The 25,927-nt window shown below is 41.9% G+C and overlaps 2 protein-coding genes across 6 annotated transcripts; one reads left to right on the forward strand and one right to left on the reverse strand.

Moving 5' to 3' along the window:
* Nucleotides 1-430: 430 nt before the first annotated feature.
* On the reverse strand, nucleotides 431-21,759 carry LOC119653855 (transmembrane GTPase Marf). Of its 5 annotated transcripts, none has more exons than XM_038058905.1 (10): nucleotides 21,535-21,759; nucleotides 13,044-13,128; nucleotides 3,268-3,557; nucleotides 2,865-3,203; nucleotides 2,786-2,797; nucleotides 2,446-2,562; nucleotides 1,560-2,372; nucleotides 1,337-1,501; nucleotides 1,028-1,224; nucleotides 431-967 (listed from the first exon to the last, which is right to left on the reverse strand). In XM_038058905.1, the coding sequence occupies exons 1-10, from the start codon at nucleotides 21,553-21,555 to the stop codon at nucleotides 766-768; spliced, it is 2,241 nt and encodes a 746-aa protein (XP_037914833.1). In that variant the 5' UTR covers nucleotides 21,556-21,759; the 3' UTR covers nucleotides 431-765. The 5 variants fall into 5 exon arrangements, with proteins under 5 accessions (XP_037914833.1, XP_037914830.1, XP_037914832.1 ...); XM_038058902.1 differs by having other exon boundaries at nucleotides 13,044-13,260; XM_038058904.1 differs by having other exon boundaries at nucleotides 13,044-13,557.
* A 560-nt stretch (nucleotides 21,760-22,319) lies between these two features.
* Nucleotides 22,320-23,474, forward strand: LOC119654690 (sentrin-specific protease 8). The gene is made up of 2 exons (XM_038060200.1): nucleotides 22,320-22,479; nucleotides 22,539-23,474. Exon 2 carries the CDS (start codon nucleotides 22,567-22,569, stop codon nucleotides 23,212-23,214), a length of 648 nt encoding a protein of 215 aa, XP_037916128.1. The 5' UTR covers nucleotides 22,320-22,479; nucleotides 22,539-22,566; the 3' UTR covers nucleotides 23,215-23,474.
* The last annotated feature ends 2,453 nt before the right edge of the window (nucleotides 23,475-25,927 follow it).

The raw sequence follows: 25,927 nt of genomic DNA on the forward strand, positions 1-25,927 counted from the left end.
TCCACTCATGTAGATTCGCAAGTGATATTCGGTATGGGCTCGGCGCTCAACAATCGCAGTCACTTATACTACGGAAAACGGTGTTTTATAATGTAACATCACATTACATTACCTGTTACAAGAGTAATATCATCATCACTTTGGTGATGTTGTAGTGTTTACATCGCGGTAATGTGATATTACACTTCAAGGTAATATCGCCTATCCGATATTACACACATCACGTACTCAACTCTATTTGCAAGTGCCTATAGCAATGAAGCAACACAAATCGAATACAAGCATCCATGAAGGGCCAGGATTCTAGCCCGATGCAACGAGATCGAGAGGCTAACGTTCAACCAACTTTCCATCGTATCGTTAGAAAGTAGGGAGAAGAGAAAAAAGTTCTTCAATTTACTTAAGACGTTCTTCAAACAAAACAACAAAATTTATATTTCCAAGTTTTATTTCAAATCGCATTTCTATTCCCACAAATTATATACAATATAACAAAACAGGTAGTTACAACAAATCATCGCTGGGTACGCGGATACCTAAACAATCGCTATACAAGCATCTATAGATATCTCACACTTACCCAGTGACAAGAAATGAGTCCGTCCTATTTTATTCGTTATGTACGAAAATAAAGCTAGAAAACAATTTTGATAACTTAAATACGTTTTGTTCAAGTTAAAACATATATAAAGGCGTTTAGGAAACTAACAACAACGTAACTACGGCCTGGGAATCAGTTAATGCCCTAGAATTGCGTATTTCCACTCAGTTTGCTTTGATGTAATTCGTCTCAAAGATCTCCAATTCATTTGTAATGTAATTCGCTTTGTTCCTAAGAAGTTTCATTTGTTTCTGATTCGCTTCGAGAACGTTTAGTGATCCCTCGATGGCCTTCAGTTCATCGTTCATTTCGATAGAAGCGGTGTCGACAACACGGCATAGACGAGCAAATGTGCTTGAGAGTTCTCTGTAGAAAAAATAAAATGGATAAAGTAATCTTGTTGATGGTGGATCTTAAAGGACGTACTGTTGAACTTGGTGGCTGCAGTTGGCAGATGTCAAATCTACAATCATTTTGAGTTTCTTGGTGGCGTGGCGGACGTATTGACCCTTAAACGCTCGTTCCTTCGCTGAGTTGGTCCAAGATAATCTCTCATATAGATATACACAGCCGTATAGAGCCCCAACTCCGACAAGAACTCTCCATCCAATGGTTTTTAGTAGCTGAAATCGTAAAAAAATATTATTTCTGCAGAAAGGAGACATGATCAAGAAAGAACGATCGTTTTGACCAATTTTTAGTTAGACAATTATTAGATTTAAAAGAAGAACTTACAATGCCAGCCACTAATAAACCACCAACAGTTCCCTGTGAACCAATTGAGGCCACAGCGATTCTTGAAATCATCGATAATTGCTCCTGGGTTATACCCTGTTGGTTTGGCATAAGACACATTGGTGAATCTACTTCTGTGCTTACAGGCGATAGGATATTTTGAATCTGAAAAATAACTTGTCATTAAAAACCCGGATTCCTACAAAGCAACTCAATATCTTACATTAGAATTGTTGGCACCTTCCCGACCGGATGTAATTGCCGCTTGCTTCTTGCCCGATTTGGCCTTTCCAGTGAATCTTTGAATCATCGCAGTTATTCCCCATGAGAATTTGAAGTCTAAATCTTCTTGAAAATCTGCACACAGATTCTGACAGTTCAGTGAGTACAACATTTCAAAGGGTTGGGGTCGTGTAACGATTTGTTTGGTATGCGCAGCAACTTTTTCTGAAGGAATCAAAGCGTGCATTCGCTCCGTCATTTCCCTTTGAGCTGCTTCCACATTCATAGCGAGTGCCATCGAAAGCCTAGCGCGCAGGTTAGATCCAAGACCGGCCTCTACGTGACTGTTGATTTCCTTTTTGTAAATATTCAGGACAAGGGGTTCAGTATGGAAGGGCATATTAAATTCATCGACGAGTACACCCAAGCGCCAGATTTCCTCATTCAGGGCTTTTGCAACTTTTTGTTCCACCTCTTCAACCATGCTGTGTATTTTCAACTTCATTTCACGGGTAACCAGCATTAGTTGATTCTCAGTTTTTTGAATGCGATCTGTTAGTGACTTTTTCTGGTCCAGTTTGTTATTACGCAAGACATTAGCCCTGTCGAAGATGTTATCTAACATCAGCCTCATATCAGAAGCTATACTTTTGCCACGGGAACTGTGTTGCTCGAATTTAGTTTTCACCGCACTCTTTGAAATACATTCCTCGAACTTACGTTCAAAATCTTGAAATTCAAAGTAACGATTTTGGAAACCTTCGGCTATAGCTCCCAGATGCGCAGGGTTGCCCTGGGCTTCTTGCAAACGGCCCTGATGTTGGCAGAGTTCGATTTGGATAAGTTGAGCACGGAAATTAAGAGAAAAAGCTTGAATATTTATTTACCTGTAGTGTTTCCTTTGCTGACACGAAGAAAACCCTCTCTGCGGCCTCTTTCTCGGAGCTGACTTTCAGTTCATTTACCAGGAAATCGATGCACTTTTCTTGATGTTGGGATTTGACCTTAAACAAACCGAAAATTCATAAGTGATTGTCATTTGAAAAATATGTTGATTTCAAATTTGCTGCCGTATTCCTTAAACTACGACTTTTGCGTCCAATAGTACTGATAGCATCCAGGCTTAGAATGGATGTATTGCTAGCTGTACCGAAGAGCAAAATTTCCAAGGAGGCAGCTTTTCTGCATCGAATATGGTAGCAGATTACAAACTATGTACACACTTACTTTCTCCAAATCCTACAGCACCCATTCAAATAGAGTTACCGTTACTTACAAATAAGCAAATAAAAGTACAATTACTTACAGAATCTTGAAATTCCGGTTCACTGGCCGATGCATCCCAACGATTGTTCAATACAAATATGTTGGGTTTCGAAAGTTTTTGCGAGACTGTGTGGAAGAAGGACTTCTCAGCGAGGGTCATTGTTGATTCTGAATTTAGCACCAGAACAAAAACATCAGCGTTCAGGCAGTGATTGTCGATCCAATCATCCAAGTTACGCGACACATCTACACCAGGCGAATCCACAAATACAACATCATCTCGCAAAAGACTGCAACGTTCCCGTGGCCAGTATATTCGTACTAGCGAACTTTCACTCAGTTTTTCCTCGCATAAGGCGTTCGCTAATTGTTTGATGCTCTGTTGCCAAAATTTCATTAATTAGCTTCTTGCAATTTGTTGAGTTAACACGTTCGCTACTTACCACCACGCTCAGCTTTTCGTCTGATCCCTCTTTCACTAAATACGCTTCCTGACCATCCACGCCTTCCACTTGACAGAAACAGTTGGTTGTATGGCCGATACCACTGGGTAAGATTTTTTCACGCAGCATGGCATTGATTACAGAACTTTTACCGTTGGAAGTTCTGCCGAAAAAGGCCACTTTCATGTGATCCCGAGAGAGAACTTCTCGAATGGCTGCAACTTTTTGCACATAGCTCTGGAACAGTTCTTTTTCTTCTTTGTCGACGATTTCGATTTCTTGTGGTAAACCTAGAAATAGAAGTCACAGAGTAAGTTTCAGATGTCATGGTTTGGTCTTTTGGCCAGTAAATTAACTTATGTTTTATGTCCTTTAGTAATTATTTATCTTGTGTTAAACGTAAGATCGATTGTTCAAGGCTGTACCAATTCCCTGGTAGGTTAGGCAAATGACATGACTTTCAATCAGGAACGTATGTCCTAAGTAAAACATAAGGACATGGAAAAAGCCTTGATAATTTGGTGAAATCATGTGATGGACATCACTGCACCGAAAACGATGATCGTGAGGTAATTTAGTATTTAGGTAGAATGACGGAAATAAAGTTAGGAGACGTACGCAACGTGTTTTAGTCGCAAATCCCACAATATCCTAATAATCATCATCAGTAATAAGGATGCTCTGCTTGAGGCTGTTGTGGAAACTAGTGGACAACATTCAATGAGAGCAAAAGTCAGCATTGCCGTGCAACATTTGAAAACTTTCAGTACTTGGTGAAGCTCATCTTATCATGCTTACGTTTTACCTCTAAAAGTTTACATGCAGTTCTCGGAAAGGTGTGGTGTGTAGCTTTCCATTTTTTGGTTATCCTGTGTTTCAATGAACCGAAAAGATTGTTTTTTCATTAGGGACAACCCTATTGTGCCAATTTGCATATATTCTTGGAAAGGTTTCAACTGCAATTGGCCAAGTATTTGTATGCTCTATGGATATAGGATAACTCGACATCTCAACAAAATTGATAAGGTCACTAAATTGACCATGACCAAAGTACGAGGTTAGATCAAAGCCATTCTGTGGCATTCAACATCTCCAGCGGTTTACGGCAGGGTGATGTACTATTGTGAGTTCTCTGTAATTTTACATTGGGAAACTGAGGATCGTCCTCATTGAGTTCGCGTAAATGCTGGCCTATACTTATGATATTGATATAAGGAACGAAGGAATGAACGCTACAATTTCGAAGACATTAAGTCACCCTACTATCGGAGGTCATGTCTCAATCCAAAGGAACATGAACCCAGTCCCGTTTGCAGGCAACAAAACCTACTTCAATCAATGAAGATTTTTCCGCTCAAAATATCTTGATTTAGAGATATCATCAATTCTCCTGCATTCCTCGGTAACTCGAATCATAAGCGTTAGCGAAATATATCCTTCAGAACATACTCACTACTTACCTGGAGGTATGGACTATTCCGGCCAAATTGAAGGTGATATTGTGAGTGCACAGTTACGATAACATCAACTAAGTGGCATGAGAGGAACTTCAAGAGTGTCAAAGAGAGCTTTGTTATAAGTGCAATCGTCTCCAAATTATTATTCATAAGTCACACACATTTCAGACGAGCAATTTCCGGTTCATGATTTGCGCCTATTTTAGAGCCCGACGACTACATTGCTGATCATGATGCGTAAGGTAACTTAAAATAATCACAAAGAGCGACCCACATTGCCAAGATGAGGAATGGTTCAAGATAAGTAAAGAGATGTTAATTATCGTGATCACGGAAATTTGCGGAAACAATTTTCGCAATCGCGAAAATCTCAAATCTTGGAACAACATGTTGATCAGTGAAGCCAGTGTTCTGTACGTGGTTGATGTTGTATCTAACCGAGAAAGATGTAGTGAAACGTCAAATTATTGCTTTATTTGCGAAGGGAGAAGGTAGCATGTATTATAAATTGCTCAAGTGATGAGCTAAACGAATTCAAACCATAATTCTCATAAGAAAATGAGATGTTAGTCCGGTTGCAAATGTTTGCGTTTCCTGGAGAGGAGCCACTACACCATATATTATAGTAGCCATCTACTATGTGCTCGCAGTATATTTCCTAGTCAGGAAAAAAATGGAACCTGCTTTTATCGGCATAAAAAACATAACTGAATGGCTATGTACTTTGCGATTGCGAGGTAAATTTCGAAAAATAAGGCTTATTAATGTTCGCGCCCCCACGGAGCTGACTGCACTATCGGAGGATACCTTCTACGAGGTAGTAAAATGATCCGTTGAAGTGTGCCCCAGAATAACGCCAAGACCTAGAATCCCCTCTGACAATAACCTAAAAAAGAAAACTGACGCCATTCATAACAGAGTCCTGCGTAACATCTATAAGGGGAAAAATAGATGCCTCAATAACTGCAGCTGAGGTCTTGGTAATGAAGCATCGACAAATGATTTTCACAATCACTTGAATAACGTTATCATTGGTAGGGCCAAAAATATATTTGGCCCTAATCGCAAAAAAACGAAACAGAAAGATTGGTTCTACAATGAATGAATGTAAGCTACCAACGAAACGGAAGAATGCTAAATGCCAGGCAACTGTGCAATCTCAAAGAACGCGCGCCCGCGCAGAAACCTATCACGAACTCCATCGAGTGGAAAAGTTACTTCACAGACAGAAAAAGGAAGCCTGGGAGAACCAACAGGTTTCTGAACTCGGGAAGTAAAGGAAGCAACCGCATCAGGTACGAAAGCTTTATCAACAAGCCAGCAGATTGAAGCCTTATACACTTCGATGGTAATTTTGTGGAAACAAAGAGGGATATCTAATTTCCGACCGTATGGGCATATAGGAGCTATTAGATGACTACTTTGATGAACTGTTGAAATGAAAATATTAGCGAGTTGGAAGTTCCCCCAAATGAAGACGATTGGCGAACGCTTTCATTACGAAGCATGAAGGAAACAGTCCGTTCGATTCGGCTCAGAAATCATAAGTCGCCAGGAGCCGATGGAATTTGAGCAGAGCTGGTTAAATATGGAGGCAACTAACTACACCAAGCGGTTCATCAACTGATGTTCAAGGTTTGGGACAATGAATCAATGGCTTCTATTAACAACCAGGCGTTATCTGTCCCATAAATAAACAAATCGGGAACTCGGAACTCGCTTCAGGTATAAAAGGTTTCGCTTGCTTCTTGTGTGAGTATATTTGAGTGTAGAACTATTCCATTTGTACGTAGCCCGTTAAGAATATGCATTTAGCATGTCAGATTTAGTACTTCTGGTTGTAAATTTACACGGTAAAGACAACTTTAGAGCTACTGTAACTTTGTTACTAATAGTATGATTTTGATCAAACTTGGAGATAATATGCTTCATATTATATTTTATACTACTACCAACTTTTATAACTCTGAGATAAACTTAAGGGGGTTTTACCCAATTTTCCCAAAAATATGGTAATATACTATTATTAACTTAATTTGAACAGATATCGATATGGAGAGTATTTTGAGGCCTGGGCACCATATAGGGGCAACTTCATGATTTTTTTTTCAGATTTTTCGGTTGGGTAGTTTCTGAGAATGGGTCCGTTAAAGAAATCATCACTTTCCACCCCTCCCACTCCCCGCCTTTTTAACAAATCTCAAACTAAATAAAAACTAAGACCGGCTCCGAAAAGTAGTAATTAAGACCTTTCATTTGATACTCCACATGACTATATTTGGAGAAAAAAAAATTGTACACCCCCCTTTTATATGTATGGGGACCCCCGCTAAATTTCAACGTAGAAGGATATCAATCACTGCATGTCGAGGGTCCACAGGTCCCACCTTCTCACCAAATTTCGTGTCAATCGGTATAGCCGTTTCTGAGAGAAGTGCCTGTGACAGACAGACAGAGGAGACCCATCATCATACCGACCGATTTGCCTTATCGACACGGCAGGAAAGATGCTCGAAAGGGTCATCTACAACAGACTGCTCCCTATCATCGAATATAAGGATGAACTATCGGAGCGACAATTTGGATTTCGTCAAGCCCACTCAACGAATGACGCCGTAGACGTGGTTTTGAAGCTGGCTCGAGACGCGATGTCGTCTAAAAAATGCTGTGTCGTGGTGATGTTGGGCACAAAAAATGCGTTCAATTCCGCAAGCTGGGAGTGTATAAAAAGCTCACTGGCTAAAACGGGTGTCCCTAGTTATTTGACTAAGCTCCTCAACAGTTACCTTTCGGAGAGGACATTTTGGTACGACACGGATGAGGGATTCAAGCAGTACACCGTCACCGCAGGAGTACCACACGGCTCAGTGTTGGGTCCTCTCCTGTGGAACGTCATGTACAATGGGGTCCTTGTCCGTCCTGTGCCAAAGGAGGCCACAATAATTGATTTCGCAGATGATCTAGCTGTGGTTGTCGTCGCGAAACAACCTGAAGACGTTGAAATGTACGCTAACGAAACCATTAGCGCCATAAAAGCCTGGTTGAAGATAGTTCAGCTTGACCTTGCGGAACAAAAGACGGAGGCGGTCTTGATTACCAATCGTAGGGAGAAGAATAATTAATATAGAATAGTTAATATTCGTATTGGTGGTCACGTCATCACTTCGAAATTGGTTATCAAATACCTAGGGGTGATGATTGACGCTAAAATCAACTTCAAGGGACATCTGGACTATGCTTGTGAGAAAGCGGAAAATACCAGCGTATCATTAGCGCGGATGATGCCTAACATTGGAGGCCCAAGATACAGTCGCAGATTACTTGTGGCCGGAGTGATTCGCTCCAAACTATTATACACCAGTTTGGGAGGAAGCACTAGCGTGTGAGAGTAATCGTAGGAGGGTGAATATGACTTACCACTTAGCGGCGCTAAGGGTGTGCAGCGCCTTCAGAACAATATCAGTCGAAGCAGCGTGTGTTATTGCGGGAATGATCCCGATAGACATTCTGGCAAGAGAGACATGCTGCCTGTACGAGACAAGGAAAATGAATCCTCCGCAGAGTGGTCGCTGGATCCACACTTTGATTTCCCGTATTGAGGAGTGGATTCAGAGCGAAAGAGATGTGAGATTAACTACCATCTGACGCAAATCCTGTCGGACATGGTGGTTACAGGAAGTACTTGCACCAATTCAGGCTGGATGATTCTCCCTTGTGTCCTAAATGTGGTTGCACACCTGAGGACCCGGAGCATGTTATGTTCCACTGTCCACGATTTCTCTCAGAAAGGAGGAGTCTGGAAGACTCCCTGAAAACCAACCTAAGCCCGCAGAATATCGCCGGGGAAATGTTGAAGGGAAAGAATACAAGAGGAACTTGGAAGAGCGGAGCGCGCAAGGAGGACGCGAAGAATGGAAGGCGTGGTCACTTAAAGCGCAGTCCACCCCGTGAAGTAATGCTTTGCGGCGGTCCCGCAGGGAAGGAAAAAGGAGAAAGGGGGGGGGGGGGGGGGGTGATTTTAGTGGGTGAGAATTCCACACGCTGCTGCAACCTGACGCGGCAGTCTTTGTAAGATTTCCACCTCCATCCATAAAAAAAAAGACAGACAGACAGACAAACAGACACTGAACCGATTTTAATGAGGTTTTGTTTGCAAAACAAAACCTTATTAAAATCGGTTCAATGTCTGTCTGTGTCTTTTTTTTAAAATGGGGATATTACGCAGTGTAGCAATTATAGAGGTACTACGTTGCAGAGTACCATCTATAAGATATTTTCCGTTATCTTGCTAGTTCGGATAGCCCCATACGCTGAGAACATCACCAGCCCATACCAAAGAAGCTTCACTTCAGGTAATCAGCAACAGATAAGATGTGCGGCAAACGATGGAAAGTCTGTTGTTATATGGTCATTAGTTGCACCATCTTTCCATCGACTCACGGCTCACTCTGACCGATGTGCGAGGCCAGATAAAAGCAGCAGGATCACTCTCGAGACCAATCTCCATCAACAATGGTCTAAACCAAGGAGATGTCCTATCATGCACCCTTTTTAACCGATCCGCGATGCTGATGTAAATGCGCGAGGTACTGTCTTTTTGAAGTTCATCCAACTAGTAGCCTATATTGATGATATTGGACGATATGAGACAAACGCCATATGTACAATCTAACTTCATCCAGATCAAACAGGCGATAAATATGCATGAGATGGTGGGCTGCACATTAATGAAGGCAAAAGGAAGTACATGATGGCAATGTCAACAAAAGAAACAACAGTACCAACTGAAAACAATAAATATAGGAGAATATAAATTAACTGTTGATAATTTCTCTTTTCTAGGGCCGAAAATTTTTGCACGATTGTTGGCAGTCAACAGAACCTATTTTAACTTACAAAAACTGCTCCGCTCGAAACCTCTCACCATAGGGTCAAAGCTTACTGTACAAGACAATGATTTTGCCAGTCCTCATGTATTTCTCGGAAGCTTGAGGTCTTGGCAAGAAAAATTGCGAAGTCTTAGCAGCGTTCAAGAGAATCCTTTGAAGAATCTTTGGCCCTCTACTGATGGTGGACGATTCTGTAGCCTACATATATCGACGAAATTTATGATCCAGGTCAGGACAACAGACAGCTTTCAGAGATATCAAATTGATGGGGGGATGTCTGAAGTTCCTTACTAAAATAGGCCTAGACCGAATACCGATTGTTGCGCCCTTGATGATAACGACCCGAAGCAGCCTACAATGCATGGAACGGAAACAAGAAAATTTTATCACAACGATAGAGTGGGGTAATTTCGGATTTATTCCTGTCATTCCGTAATACAACAGTATCTGTCCATAGAATTATATTCTCGGTAAAATCGAAAAGTTCAGAATTTTTGTGGGGTTTGTAGTCTGTTTAACGGTATACCTAAATAAAAAGATTGATTTTATTTTGCATATTCATTTCAGTTTTAGAATTAACAGGAAATGGATAAGAAAGGAAATATTAAAGCCGAATAGAAGATGCAACTTGTCCCCTTTGAAAGAAGGAAGGTGCAGCGTTTGCCTTAAATGTCGATGCTTCTAAATCATGAGTGGCTGAAATCGTAAGAAAATTCCATATTGTTCTTGATTAAGCAGAGGTTTTGTGAAAGGATCTAGAGGCTCGAACTGTAGCCTTCCAGAGTATTTGGGATGACGTGAGAGATGCTGGCGTTCAGAAAACGAGTTGAAATGCAGAAAGCCAACTAAAAAAGCCGACCTTAACGGACACGATGTTGCGGCGGGAATTGTTATGGGCCCGCTCGCACAAGGATCACAATTGGAGCTACTGGAAAAAGGTAAATTGATTGAAAATAATTTTTTATCGTGTTTCTTTTCTTAATCTAGAGGTAGTCACTGAGATAGGTAATTATGTTCGGAGAAGAACGACGCTTTTCTGATGTTTGTAGAAAGACTAAATATTTACCAGTAATGATTTTGAGCTGCATTCCTGTAGAAGGACCTGATCCAACAGAATTTACTTAACTTTATTTTACTTAGCTATATAACTCCGCCATGATATTAAAATAGTATGCTGGTTCCAAGCCCCCCCACGGAAGAGGGTTTGAAGTAATGTACTTTGTACTATCCTCAGTAAAACAAAAATGAAATGCTAAGAGCAGGGAAAGAGATAAACAAAGTCTAGTTGGAGTTAATCCACTATGCTGTTTAAAACAATTGGTTGAATTCAATTATTTTATTTAAAACTAAGAATAGAATATAAGCGAAAATGAAATATTATGAGTTATCGATATATGCGGTTCGGGAGTTTAGCTCAGACTAACTTATAGAAAAATGCAAGCAAAAATTTTTGATTACAATTACATAGACTTCAAGTTGTATGTGTAAAGAAAAGAGAAAATATTACAATAGGCAAGTATCAAAAAGAATTCAACAATGCTAGATCCTATTTGATTTCTCTTGGTGGCAGGTTCCGCGACAGGCCGACCAAGAAAATGAACCAACGGCGTTAGAAACAAGATGATCGGATCCAGTAACAAGATTTATCATATCCTGTATATATTCCCCTTGCCTCAGCGCCCTTCTCTGTAGGACGATTTCTTCGACAGATTATCAAAAGTCCTAGTCGTTTTGTTTCCCTCACTTCCTTTCAACCTCTGTGGCGAGTTTAATCATCCTATGCTCTCCTGGCCTATTACTCCCGGCCTTCCTTCCTTCGCTAAAAACTCCACCCACTCCTTCCTTTGTCCACTTTCACATACACCCTCCAATTTAACTTTTCTAGAAACTTAATCTTGATCTTGTCCTCTTTAGCCTTCCTGTGCATTGCCTTTCCTAATGCCTACTATTGCCTTATGCACATCATCCTGCTATCGAGTTCGATATACACTGATTCCACTTCCCTGTCGCCCGCAAGCCTACCAAGTTTAATTTTTTTAAGACCAACTTCAAAGGTTTGAACTCAACCATGGCGGCAATCAACTGGGTTGTGTCCTCTCTTTTCCTAAGTGCTTGCGCTCTTACCCTGTCTGGTCCACTACCAAGTCCACACAAAAACTTCGTCAAAACACACTGCAGGGAAGAAACTGTTCGATCAAATCTTTAATACGCAAGTCTAGAAACGAATATCTGACCGGTGTTGAAGACTCACTGAAGCGCGGAAACCTCGAACCTTTCTGGTCCTACATTCGCAGCTCCCGCTGTCCTGCCCAGCTGTCTCCTCCGTCCATTAAATTCTCTGGCTCCTCAGCTAATTCTCCCTAATTATCTTGTGATTTACTTTACCGCTACTTTTCCTGTCTATGTTCCCTCTCTTCCTCCTCTCCTGCCGTCTCGCTAGTGGATGTAGCCTGCCACTGATACAAAATCTTGGAACCGACCAAAAGGTCGACCGAAACAACGGTGGCTTAATACGATGGATGGGGATTTAAAAGCCTCGTGATTGCATCCAGATCAGGCATTTGATAAAATAAAACGGCGAAACCGATCACGACGAGCCGATCCCCGCTTGTGAACGGGACAAGGCTGAAGAAAATTATGTGAGGAGCGATGAGTGCATGACAGTTCCATCACATAGCTAAAAATTCCATTGCCTTCTATTTTTTAGAAAGCGATTTATATAACAGATACAAAAAACTAGATTCTTCATGAATGGAATTTTAATATTTATCCGTCGTTAATTAATATGTCAGCATGTTATTTGTATGACTTACGATGCGGTATGTTCCCACGAAATTGAACTGCTATAACTTTGACACTAATAGTCGGATTTTATGAAACTATGCACAATACTGTCCTCTATGACGGTGCAAAATTTTGTACTCCTAGGATGAACTTAAGGGGGCTTTCAGTCAATTTATAAAAGTTGATAATATACTATTAGTAAGTTTATTTGAGCAGATATCGGAATGGGGCACATTTTGAGGCCTAGATTTCATCTAAGCGCACCTTCCTGATTTTTGGATTGGGTAGTCTTCGAAAATGAGTCCTGTCTCACTTTAAGTGTGTACATTTTGATCTTTGAGGGTAACGGAGTCAAAAACCAAAACAACGTCAAAAAGAATTCGATAGCGGCACCCATACCATAAAAATTTTCCTTTCGTAAATTTAACAAATTTTGTTCAGCCTAGCCCCAACTGGTTTGAAGTTGTGGCCATAAAGCCCTATATCCAATATTGAAACAAAATTATTTTTTTTTTCGTCTACCTTAAATGAAATTTGGATCATAAATTCGCAGTTTATCGCTTGTCATTTTTAATCCAGGTTTGCGGGATTGTAGCAAAGCATTACAACCAATATTGTTACTAAAGGGGTAAATTCTTTCACTTACCTCCAATAAATTGCGTAGTTTCCGTAACATATTCCTCTATTTCTCCATATATGTCGTTTATTTTCTTTTTAGCACGCACAAAAACCTGCAAAGGTGATTTTTCGGTGCCGGCATTTTGTAATGAGCGTGCCGTTGTGTCCGTAAGGGCGTTTGCATCATATGGCGTTGATGTTTGTGATCCAGTCACCATAGAGATTGTTCGGTTCAAATAGGCCGCCATTTTTAAGGAATAGCAAAATTATAATCAAAGATTTTTTTGTTTATTGTCTAGCACTAAGAGTTAATCCTAATCTTCTTTTTTTCTTGACTCCAATTGTTAAACTTTTCAAACAGTGTTTGACTATATCACATCTAATATACACAGCTCATGGGAGAGTAAATTATTTTCTGAAGAAAAATAAATATAAAAAATTTAATACAACTTTTGGGTGAAATTGTTTTTTTTTTCTTGATGGCGGAGGAGTTTTTCTTTTAGTATATTTGGTCTAAAAAATTAACAGCGATTGCAGATCAACTGAAAAATAAGAAAAATAAAAATAAATGAAAGCTTAATGTGAGTATGAGCGCAGTATTTGCAACTGAAATGATTTAAAAATGATAAATATTCTTCAGAAATTCCCAGAAGGGCGAAGATAATATTAATAAAAACAAAATGATAAATTGCAAAAAGATGAACACTTAAACAAAATCGGAAAAAACCAAGCGTTTCTAATGAAATACGGTTTTCTTCTAAATATTGAAAGAAAAACATTTATTGCTCCTTCACCAAATGCTTAAACAATAATGACTTTCACGCGGGACTTATTTTTTCTGACCAGGGCTCGGAGATTGGCATCCAGTCGTTCCAGTTTATGAGGTCTAGGTCCATTACTTTACGCTAGAGACTAACTGAAAATAATGGGCGTTTTCAAGTCAACCCGTTCTAAGGAAGACATAGATGGTTTCATTGACGAGAAAAATTGATGTCAATGAAGATTTTGGGGAAAGAAAATATTGCCATGAGGTAGTATTATAATGGATAATTCTTGCAAAAACAAAAAGTTCGCCTTTCAAAATTAGAATCGAAGTGAAAGTAGTAAGTCTGCAGGAACTTCAGAGGCTACAAGTTGTGCAAAAAACGACTAAGGGACAGAGATTTGTAGGCTGGCAACTTGCAAGACTGAGCGGATTCCCACAGCTCCCACTGCCTCATAATTTGCAGGAGGTTGATCGAGCACAGAAACTGCTAGAAAGTCAATTGGGTTTGGACTGATCAGTAACGTACATTTAATCAGCTCGACTTCGTCAAAATCCGCAGTAGAGGCGTCGGCTTCTGGATGTGTGAAAGAATAGGGGCGTTGATATCAGCTTCGAGCAAGGTCTCAGGTGTCCGCCTTAGATTGCGTATTGTGTCCGCATCTATCCAAAAGGCTGGAGAGCTTCTATCCCCTAATCTAAATAGGGTTCGTTTTCGTAACCCGACTGTCTTTTGGCAATGGGGAAATTATCCTTCTGACCGGACGGTAGAAATCTGAGAATCTGATATTATTCTTAGAGAGTTATCTTACTCTATTTTGGAGAAGGATATATGTGATGACTGAATTCGCGAAGATAATGGTTAACATCATCCTGGAATGCATGGCAAAAACGCCTCGAATGCGCAATTGACAATAAAGCCACCCTGATTCCACTCTCTATTTTTCTGCGCTGACCAAATCAACACCCTTCAGATCAATTCGAACCCATGTGAGGAGTTGAACTGTCGGCTTCACCTATTCTTCATCGACTTTGAATTGATTTTCGCTAACTGGAGTGTTCCATGCAGGATGAACATTTCGGAGAAGTGAATAGCTATTATCAAAGCGACACATGTCATGTGCTGCATCGAGGTAAAAGTCAAAGGAATTGGATATCCAAAGCGCAGTCCGGCAAGGTGTATTTTTTTGCCGATAATATTCTGAAGATAAATACCAAATACAGAGCTAGATTAAGTTTCGATGTTTTGCCGTAAATATGGAAGGCAGGATTTCAACACCAACATCAAGTTGAGGTTGTTCCACGCGAATATTTCCCCTATGCTGTCATATGCGCAAAACTGGGAGTTCCTTATTAAGGTAGGCCTAGACTGAACACTGATCGTTACGCCGTTGACGATGAAAACTAAGGTTGCAAAGGTCAAGATTAGTTGAGTTTAGTTAATTGGGGGAGCCGCAGCTCCGAGCACTCAGGCCATTGTTAGGCCCATTGTACTATCCCTGTAAGTTGCCTATTCAATGGCTTCCCGCCTACGGAGTTCGCAGGCTTTAGCGAATCTTAGAACATTCTCCAGAGGCAGAGAGTGTGCAGATTCTTCATTGAAGAAAACCTTGCCAAGGTGTCTTCGTCTGAGATCTGAGGATGCCGGACAGCTGCATAAAAAGTGCAGGGCCGTCTCCTCCTCCTCCTCACATTGGCTGCACATAGCCGAAACCACTACCCCAATATTTTCCATATGGTAGTTTAAGGGGCAGTGTCCCGTCAAAAGCCCTACTACGGTTTTCATTCTTAAGGGACAACAAAAATGCCGCTCTAGTGGTCCTAGGCTCTTTCACAAGGATTTTTGCTTGCCGGCAAGAGGTCCAGATAATTGACAGACTAATCATAATCCACCACTAAACATTTTCTTGCATCGATTGGGACTCTAAGCTCGCATCAGGCGGGGAGGCTAGTATGTAAAAATATAAATTTCGAAAAGATTAAAAATGGAGTTAGGAACAACATTTTTTGAAATTATTAGGTCTTTTGTATGGTTCCTGTAAATTTTAATGTGAAGCATGGCGCGTTCACCATATCTATGCGCCATCGCAATCGGGAACTGGCGATTTGCTCCAACTTACCCATCGATTGTCTGAAAAGCCTGCACCCTTCCTCCACTGTTCTACGCTACGCAATTCTAAGGGAACCTACTCATCAGTCATCTTGAAATGCCGGTTCTATTGCATGGCATAGAATGCAATAGAATTGTCCCCCTTTCTCAATATGTATCCTATTCACTGTCACTTCCGTTTCTGGCCAGAATATCCCGATCACAAAACCTAGACATGAATTGATTAAAGCTTGGAGCTTCTGAGTAACCGTGGCTATTATTTTCCATATACTGTTCCCACACAGCATCACAGAGAGAACAATGCTGCGAAAGACCCATTATCGGCAGAAATAACGCTATTTAAATAACTATTTAATTTGAGGAATAAACGTACAGGAAAGTGAATTTCTGATTAGGGATTATCCCCGGCAACTAAGAAAAGAAAGATTTACTCTGAACTAAGCTGTAAGGCATTGTAGGACCGGCAAAATCTCGTATCGGGGAAGGGACACGAAATTACAGAGCAATATTCAAGGATTGAGGTAAAGTCTGAGGAGAAACGCAGGATCACACCAGCTATTTTGGAAGCATGATTGCTGGTGTCGGCGAAGTAGAAATTGAAATGTCATGAAAGGAGTTTAGAGAGGAGAATTTAAGCTAGTAACACATCGAATGAAATTTGCTGACATTTAGTGTTAGCTTGTTAACCGAGCACCAACACCCAAGTTTATCTAGATTGGATTGCAAGAGAGGACAAGTCCAGCAGAGATAAAACAGATCCAAATAATTTAGATCGTCTGCCTAAAGTAAATACGAGCAAATGAGGAAAGGGGGGGAGGTCATTAATAAAAAATACAATAGGAATAGCAGGAGGCCTAGCAGTTTCGGGTAACTCAAGATCTATCATGCTACAATGATGAAGGTCATCGCCATGAAGAAAGTTAATAAGGGAGTTCCCGAACTCTTAATATTTTTCTGAATTTCTTCAGATGACGTTTGTGGATCTTCATAGATTTTCCTTCAACTCTTTTTTAAGTTTTCGAAGGACTTTTTTGAGGTATTCTTCTTGTGTTGTTTGTGGTTTTCTGAAAACTCTGTTATGTACCTTAAGCTCAGAAACTGAACTTACATCGAGGATCCAACGCACAACCTGCAGAAACAGACAAGAGGAAGAAAAGAAGGAACGAGATGAGTAAAAATGAAAAGAACGCAGGAATGATTAAAGGCATGGGATAATTAAGCAAGGAGAATTTGGAGAGAAGTATATTGGGGCTGACGGAATTAAAGGGTTTAGGGTAATCGATAAAAATGGGGTGTAACTTTAATAGTATTCTTGGATGGTTTTTTGAACTCAACTAAGGAAGGAGTAAGAAGAGAAATGGCGATCAATTCAAAACTTAGAAGAGACATAGACGCTGTAGGAAGTGAAGAAGTAAACACGGAAGAGAAGCTCACAGATTTGATGTGGGGAATTAGGTGTGGAGCCAGAAAAATTGAAGAAATTGGAAATACAGAAACTTCTTTCGTAGTGCGTGCTTCAGGTGAATATTTTATGTAGATCAAGAAGAAAACGGACGTAACAGGTGGAGACCGGAGAGGATGTTGTAAAAATTACTAAGAGTTGGGAGCTATTGAAATAGATTGGAAAGCTAGGATGATCAGGTCGATTGAGCATGGAGAGGTTAAATTCCCGCAGAGGAAAGAAAGGGCACCTGACAGTAAGAAATCCAAATTGTCAAATAATTCTTCGAACAGGTGAGAGGGAGGAGTATAGGAATACATACAAGATACAATGAACGGAATGGAGTTGGGTGGAGGGGCATGTAAGGCAACACAATCATAAGGAGAGTGAAGTGGAGAACAAGAAAGGTTCGGCAGGGAGCGGGTGTTTAATTGCAATTAGGACTGAACCGTCAATGGACTTTATCTAGATTGGTCCCCGTCACACAAAAAAATTGAATTTCCTTCAGAGAGCTTGGAATCTCATATTTTATCGTCAAGCAAAGGTTTTGAAATACAGATCATATAAGACTGTTGAGTTAGGTGACAAAATAAACCCCTCAGGGGTCGTTTGCATCTGCAATGGGTCGCTACGTGCGGTGCCCGAGTATGTAGTTCTCACTCCTCCGAATCACCTCAGGCCTCAGGTAACTGGGGTATTGGCTTTGTCCCCGAGGGTACATCCATTTCCGACAATTGCGGTTCGCTCTGTCGCACACGAGGCGCTGATATCATTTCCATGGAGTACAAAGTTAATAGAATTGAGAGAATACTAGGTAAGGAAGAAAATTTGACTAAGTACGTTTCTTACTCCAGCGTACGAAGTGGTAATCACTGACACACTCGACAAGACATCGGGGTGCGCATGATCAAATAACGAGCAAGTCTCGCAAAATGACGCGGCTAACGGCAAGGGGCTTCAACTCCAATACCTCAGGTCCTCGTCGAATTCGTCGCGAAGACAATAATCAAAAGTTCGCTTCGCATGGCGGACAAGAATCTACTGCTAGAGAAGGCCGTGGTTTCTAGTCTAGAGCCTCTGTGTTCTCGGGAAATTCGAGATTTTGACTATCTCATAAAGGTCAAAGTTAATGAGGCTGTCTAGCATGAATGTCCATATGTTACCAATGCCCAAAAACTCGCTGCGGCGGAAGTTGCCAAGTAATACCCGAGGAAACCCCTTGATAGCGGGAGAATTAGAATGGTAGTATATATGGTACGGATAGCTCCGATCAAGTGTTAAGAGTGCCTAGACTATGGGCATACGCTTACAACATGCCGGGATTTGACAGGAGGGTAGTATGCCGCAAATGTGGCCAGGTAGGTCACAAAGCGAAAACTTACAACGAAAAAGGGAGTTGCGTTCTCTGTAGAGATTGTGGAGAGGCTGATGAGAGCGGACTCGGGGAGTTGTTCAGTATTAAGGGTGGAAATGAAAAAGGCTAGAACGCGGCTAACATGATTCGCATCCTAATTACAGGTGTGTAATTACTCGTGAGTAGCTAGCGCAGTTTGCTGCAAAGGTATGAGAAGATCTAGTGCTAATCAGCGAGCAGTACTGGAACAAGGAGCAAGCCCTCATGGTATCTCGACTTATCAGGTACCGCTGCCATCTGGGTTCGGAACGACACCCAGCTGTGGGTTCTTGTCGAAGACCGAGGGGAGGGTTTTGTCCGGATTCGATGTTTAGGGAAAGCGTTTTTGGCGTTTATCTAACACCGAATGAGACGACGCCACTTGAATGGCCCATCCGCAGTCAAGAGGGAAATCGATCCTGGAAATGGCTGTGAGAACCGGGCTGAAGGTATTGAACACCGAATCTACGCTAAAGTTCCGGCGCCCAAGCTGCGAAGGTGGCATCTCCGATGTAACATTTTCGTCGTAATCGCTGGTGCCATCGGTGGCGAGTTCTGGAAGGCTTAACGGCAAGTAACCACCAATACATATATGTTCCATTCACCGGTCTAAGATAAGGGGATTCCCTATAATGCGGTCTCTTTAACCTGATCCTGGAGAAAGTAATTCGCGATGCAGATGTGAATGCGAGAGGCACCATCCTCTTCAAGTCCACCCAACTACTGACCCACGCTGACGATATTAACATTATGGGAAGAACAACCTGAGATGTACCGTCTTGGAAGGCAAAATCAGCGCCAAAACCAAAGAACGAACAACATCGAATCGCACTGGTCAAACGAAAACAATAATAAACAATAATAAGTTACGACGATGAAATCCGCGCACGGTTGTTGGCAGCCAACAGAGCCCATTTCAGCTTACAAAAATTGTTCCGCTCGAAACGTCTCACCATAGGGTCAAAGTTCTTACTATACAAGATTATGATCTTGCCAGTCCTTATGTATTCCTCGGAGACTTGGGTTCTTAAAAGCCGGTGTGACTGGAGTTCTTTACTAAAGCAGGTCTAGACCGGATACCGGTTGTTGCGCCGTTGACAATGATGAGCGAATGGATGACTGCTCACGGTCTCAGTTTTGCGCTGGAAAACCGAAGTAGCCACTTTTCGCAAGAAAAGAATCTCGACTCGGCGTCCCATTTCTATCGGCAACCTGATTATAGAGTCAAAACCTAATATTAAGAACCTTGGATTAATGCTAAATTCGAAAATAAGTTGTTTCGCGCAAATCAAAGCAGTAGGGGTCACGACTGCATTTCGGGAGTCTTATATGTAGCAAGCGACGACTTCTAATGAGTGCAATGCAGTCTGTTCTGCTCTACGACGCGGAGGTATGGGCTAATGCTCGTTGCAAGGTGTATCGTAAGCGCGTTGTTCACCTGCAGAGACAAGGAGCTTTATGAGTGGCATCTGCTTATCACACTGTCGCAAAACTGGATGTCATGGTCATCGCGGGGGACCGTACACTGGACGGGTGCCAAAGATCTTGCAAAAATAAAGGAAGCAGATGGCAATAGGTTCCTTGAACTAACAGTTCTCCAATACATCGTCCGAAGTAATAGCATACGATATGCAAATTGCTCGACGCCTTCGGGTCTGTTGACGTCCGAGAACTTTGGTTTTGTTGGTGTTTATCTCCGACACTGTTTGCCCCCAAAATCTATGAATCGGTGAGAAACCAAGAAGATGTTATCAGTGTAGTCGAGGTTGTCCTCCACGTCCGCCTGGCTCGGTAGTATCGAGAACGCCACTCATTACAAGAGGTTCTCTAGACAGAATGTAACCTTTTAGGACTCCGTTTGAACTTCAATTTCCTCTCAGATTTTGCCTCGATAAAACACGTGGCATTATGCGCCGGCATATGACGCTCTGATGGTATTATTAGTTTCTCTGGAGTGCTTCCCTTGTCCTAGTTCTGTTGAGGAGTTAAGAAACTAAGGCAAGTTTTTCGCTTCTTGTTTTTTTGTGTATGATACATATTAAAGCAGTCTTTGACCATGGTATGTTTTTGTGCAATTAAATAGAAGAGTAAGTCAATCGTAAGGCTAGCAGCATCCACTGCTTTTACCCTTGCTGTCATGCGTTTCTGGCCTGCTATGTCTTTACTTGAACGTCGGCGAATACACAGCCAGTCCATTGGGGAAGGCAAGAAAAGGAAATTTGGTAAAGTGTAGACCAGCTGGCTCGGAAGTGATGAAAATCCCAAGATTACCTGCTGCAGGCTATCCATTTTTCAGATTGCAAAATGTCGTACCACCGCTTGCAGTAACAAGCCAAAGTTTATTTACCAAACTTCAGATTGATTTAGCTGCTAAGATAAGGCCGAACCAGTCACCTTCATCTGGTACTAACGCACTCAGTCCAGTTGATTGATGTGATTCCATTCGCTCCCAATTATTGTTGCCATTACGCTGAATTTCCGCTGCACTCTGCTTTACCCTACAGAGGGAAAATTGCATCATATTCAAAGATATTTTATCATCCACCATTTCGCCTGTAGGCTCGGAAAAGGATCTTTGCCTTTGACGTGCCCCCGTACACGAGTACATCACAAACAGTTCATATGCGCCGCGGAGTCCAGACTGCAGCCCGAGCCCTGAGTCGCTTGGCTAACCACACGTTTTGCAACATCCACAATGTAATAATTGAAAATAAACCCAACTATCTAAAAATACCCAGGAGCAATAACACAAACCAAGAAAACACAACTACGCAAAATAGCAAAACCGAAAGTAAAATTAAACTTCTCTAACCTGCTCACTGTTGTCGGACATTTTCCAACGAAAAACACTTCCCGAAAGCCCAGCTTTAGTATGGATCTTAGGAAAATCGTATGGTCATTGCAATGACGATGTGCTGTTTGCAAATTTCAACAATTAAATCTAAAAACGATGGTTTTTAACGGGTAAAAGTATTATTGCGAACCGCAAGTGATGTAACACGCTACTGACATCCCGACAACACCATGTTCGTTTATTGACGTTTGCAGGGCTGCCATGATTTGGATTTGGAATGAGAGGAGTGTGGTGGGTATGGAATGAGATGGATATTTGAAATGGATTTAAATTGAAGGAAAATGACGCTGGTCATGATTTTATAATCACGGAATAACTATCGTGTGTGGTGTTATAATATAACCTTGTACTTTTGGTCGCGAAATGCCATAATACATCCCATTTTTAAACGATTCTTATAAGAATCACAAGGTAAATGACATTTGTACCTAATTCGCTCTTAACAGATGCTGAGATTTTAAAATCTCTCGCAGCCGATAATACAGTTCGTTATTAGACAAATCAATTCAGTCTACGGCGAATTGACTTCAGTAAATAAAATACTTCGACCGCGATTTTTCGGCGCTCCTCAGACCGCGACTGTTCCGTGCCAGTGATATTTTGTGTATTACTAAGTGACAGTGATTTCTCTGCCTACCAAATTAGCCGAAACATAGCAACAGTTCAAGTGTTCGATACGCCATTCATCCAAGCAGGAGTCAGCCATCGAAAGGTAAGTGCAATTTTTGAATTGTCCCTGCATAGCTGTCACCTCAGTGACAGCTGTCAAGGTAGGTTGGAGGAGGGGAATGAGGTTATATGTTATGTTCACGGAAAATAACAATACATAACCGTATTGGGCTTTCAGCTTCCAATTCGCTTTGAATAAGTTTTACGAATACTTAGATTCTGTGTCGGTTTGAGGTAATTCCAGCGGCATTTATTCCTGTTGATGTGTAGTAACTTCCTTTAATGTTGTTTAGACTCACGTAAGGGAAACATCAATGAAAAATGACGACGTCGCCTTCGGATCCAATTGTGCTAAGCTTCCACGAGTCCTTGCTGCGAGTGTCAGACGTGCAACTGCTCCAAGGACCGCACTGGCTCAATGATCAGATAATTTCGTTTTACTTCGAGTACCTGGAGAAGATCAAGTACAAGGCGAACCAAGACATGCTGTTCGTGTCGCCGGAGGTGACACAATGCATAAAGATCGTGCCTGAGGCCGAGATAGGCATCTTCCTGTCGCCATTGGGGGCCGAAACGAAGCCTTTCATTTTCTTCCCGTTGAACGATAACAGCACCCACCGCGCGGGCGGGTCGCACTGGAGCCTGCTGGTGTTCTCTCGCCCGGAAAGTGCCTTCTTTCATTTCGACTCCTCGGCATCCACAAATCTGCCTCATTGCCAGCAGATCGTCAGCAAAATGAAACATTTCCTCGGGAAGCCGAATGCGCTTTTCAAGTCAGTACGCTGCCTGCAGCAGTCCAACAGCTACGACTGTGGAATTCACGTACTTTGCATGGCTGACAACATTTCGGACTACATCAACCGATTCGAGATTGTGGAGGGCGCCGGGCCCATTTCGCACGAAACAATCAGCCGAAAACGCGGTGATCTCTTGAAAATCATCTCCCAGCTGGGAGGGAAGACTAGTTAGACGTGGAGGAGTGCTTTTTACTCTGTGGTAAAGTCGCAGGAGGCTTGTGGTGATATGAATAGTCCTTGAAGGATTTTCTTTAATTTATTCAATGCGAAACAAGAACGCTTCCATGAAGAAAAATATTTTACGTTTGATATTTCGAATATTTACTGAATATGTGATGCCTCTTACTATTAAAAATAATTTGTCTTGCATTTGGAATTATGAAAAGCTACTTATTAAGAAGCCAATAAAGATATTGAAATGATCTATACTCATACGATGGTCTTCTTTATTATTATTCTGTTAAGGTAAAGCCGGACCGCGTCCTTGAAGAACTATTGTGCCCCTTTTACTGGGTATAGTGTACCTATTGATCATAGTATCTCAAGCAGGCCTATAACCGTTAGGAACTTTGGTATGTTCCCTACTTTCAGCTTTGCAACTGGTATTAAGGGTTCTCCCAGATGCCTCGACCTACTTTGCACAAGTGCCGGACACTGTCCCAGCACGTGCATAGAGGTTTCGTCCTCCTCCTCACAAAACCTGCAGGCAGTGTCCGTAGATATCCCTAGCTTCCCAATGACCAGTGAGAATTCCCACTATGATTCGGAGGTTCTTTTTGGTGATCCTTTGTGCGTATGGGTTTGTTGTGAAATTTCACTTCTTTTTTCCGTATGCCTTACAAACATGTTATCTGTTCCACACGTACACAGTTCTACGCTGTTTTCTTGTTTAAATAAAACGATATGTAAAATTAAGTTAAGTATTAATATTAATTGAACTTAATTTTACAAAACTACTACACAATACAAGAACGCCTAAATTCCGATCAACGATGATTTTTTTGTTTTATTTGAAAACGTGCCGAGTTTACTTGCCGGTGGTCAAGACAGGAGAGACCGGCTTATTTCCATGCGGTATTTTTCTGTCCCAACCAACGGCACTTTCTCACCGCTAGTCCTCCACTCCCGTGGCGAGTTCTAAAAAAGTGGAGACTTTGTTTGCATTCGCAACGTTCGAAATAGATTTCGAATGCTGCGAATCCTGCCGCGCCACAGGTTCGTATCCCCCAATAAGCACACTGGACTGCTCCATCCCAGTATAGTTCCCTCAACCGTTCCTCTTCATTTCTTAGATTCATAGCCATGAAACCGTTTCCAATTCCACAGAAGGGTTCTGGCCCGTGTAAAGGTGTCCCTGCTCCCTTCTTGGCTGGTCGTTGCCTTCCAACCCAGCATGGCCTGGAACCCAAAGTATACAGACCTTGTTGGACGAGCCGAGTGTATTCAGTCTCTCAAGGCATTCCCATACCAGTTTAGAGTTCACCTGGTTGGACCTAAGTGCCTTGATCGCTGCTTGGCCATCGGTGAGAATAGCTACGTTCTGCCCACTGTAGTTCCTTTGCAGATTAGAGGAGGCACATTCGTCTATGGCGTATATTTCCGCCTGGAATATGCTAGTGTACCTGCCCATTGGCTCAAAGTACATTTTCCTTGGACCAATGCCACCGGCATCCGCTCCCTCTGCTGTGAGGGATCCGATCCGTCAGTGTACCAAGTAATCAGTTGCTGGTTTAAGCCGTATGTCGCAGCCACGCTCTCCCAGTTTGCCTTGTTACTTCAACATGTTTCAAACTTCTTATCGAAGTGAAACCTTGTTGTCATGTTATCCCTTGGTATCAGTAATTCGGGATACCGCCTAGAAAAATATCAATCTTCCTTCGATTTAGGCAGCTCCCCGCCTCTCTCATACTACCGGCCATCCTGAATATTGATCTCCTTGCCTGCATCTGTATGTGCAGATGGAGAGGAGTTAATCCCAGAAGGACCAGAAGGAATGTCCTCATTGCCCCACTGATACACACGCAAGCCAGCCTTTGGAGCTTATGTAATTCCCTGGCTTGTGTGCTGAGTTGGGTTCTTTCTGCCCAGATTACCGCTCCATAGGTAATCATTGGCCTTACTATTGCAGTATATATCCAAAGTAGTATCTTCGGGCTGCAACCCCATTTTTTTCCTGCTATGGATCTGCAAGTCATTAGAGCCCTCGTGGCTTTCCGACAAGTGTTTGGGTCTTCCAGAGTAATTTGCGGTGTAGTGTAATTCCCAAATATTTGACCTCTGTTTCTCGTTTCACCTCCATATCATGTAATGTTAAGGCTCTCAGGTGATCACGCTTACGCCTCCTAGTGAATGGTACTATGGTGGTTTTGGCTGGGTTAATCCGAAGTCCCACCTTCCTGCACTAGGCACTAGTAACCTTTAGTCCAGTTTGGATTCTATCACATAGGGTATCTTCATATTTGCCCCTACAGATTAAAACAATGTCGTCCGCGTAACCCTGGACTTATATTCCAGTATTTGTTAACACATCCAGGAGTTCATCCACTACCATACTCCACATCAGCGGCGATAGTACCCCACCCTGTGAACAGTCTTGAGTGGTGTTCATGATAATAGAATTTGTACCTGGCGGTACCTCTATTTGCCTGCTTTCTAGCATTTTGCCCATCCAGAGTGCCAGGGTGTTTCCCACTCCTTTGCGGCTCAGAGCATCTTGTATCTCTGTGTGCGATGTGTTGTCGAATGCTCCAAATCCAAAAACGCGCACATTCTTTTGTTTCTATGGCATCCCGTACCTCTGTCAGCTGATACAGAGCAGTTTCAGTTGACTGTCCTGCCCGGTAAGCGTGCTGAGAGTTATGTAGGGGATTACGCTTTAAAACGTT

Source organism: Hermetia illucens, chromosome 4, assembly GCF_905115235.1.
Source record: "Hermetia illucens chromosome 4, iHerIll2.2.curated.20191125, whole genome shotgun sequence".
NCBI lineage: Eukaryota > Metazoa > Arthropoda > Insecta > Diptera > Stratiomyidae > Hermetia > Hermetia illucens.

Excerpts from the sequence above, each read along its gene's own strand:
- LOC119653855 (XM_038058902.1), bottom strand. The coding sequence starts at position 21,555 with ATGTCCGACAACAGTGAGCAG. Across the intron at positions 13,261-21,534 it reads TGTCCGACAACAGTGAGCAG|GCGGCCTATTTGAACCGAAC; the intron begins GTTAGAGAAGTT and ends TCCTTAAAAATG. Across the intron at positions 3,558-13,043 it reads AACTACGCAATTTATTGGAG|GTTTACCACAAGAAATCGAA; the intron begins GTAAGTGAAAGA and ends TTCTATTTCTAG.
- LOC119654690 (XM_038060200.1), top strand. The coding sequence starts at position 22,567 with ATGACGACGTCGCCTTCGGATCCAATTGTGCTAAGCTTCCACGAGTCC.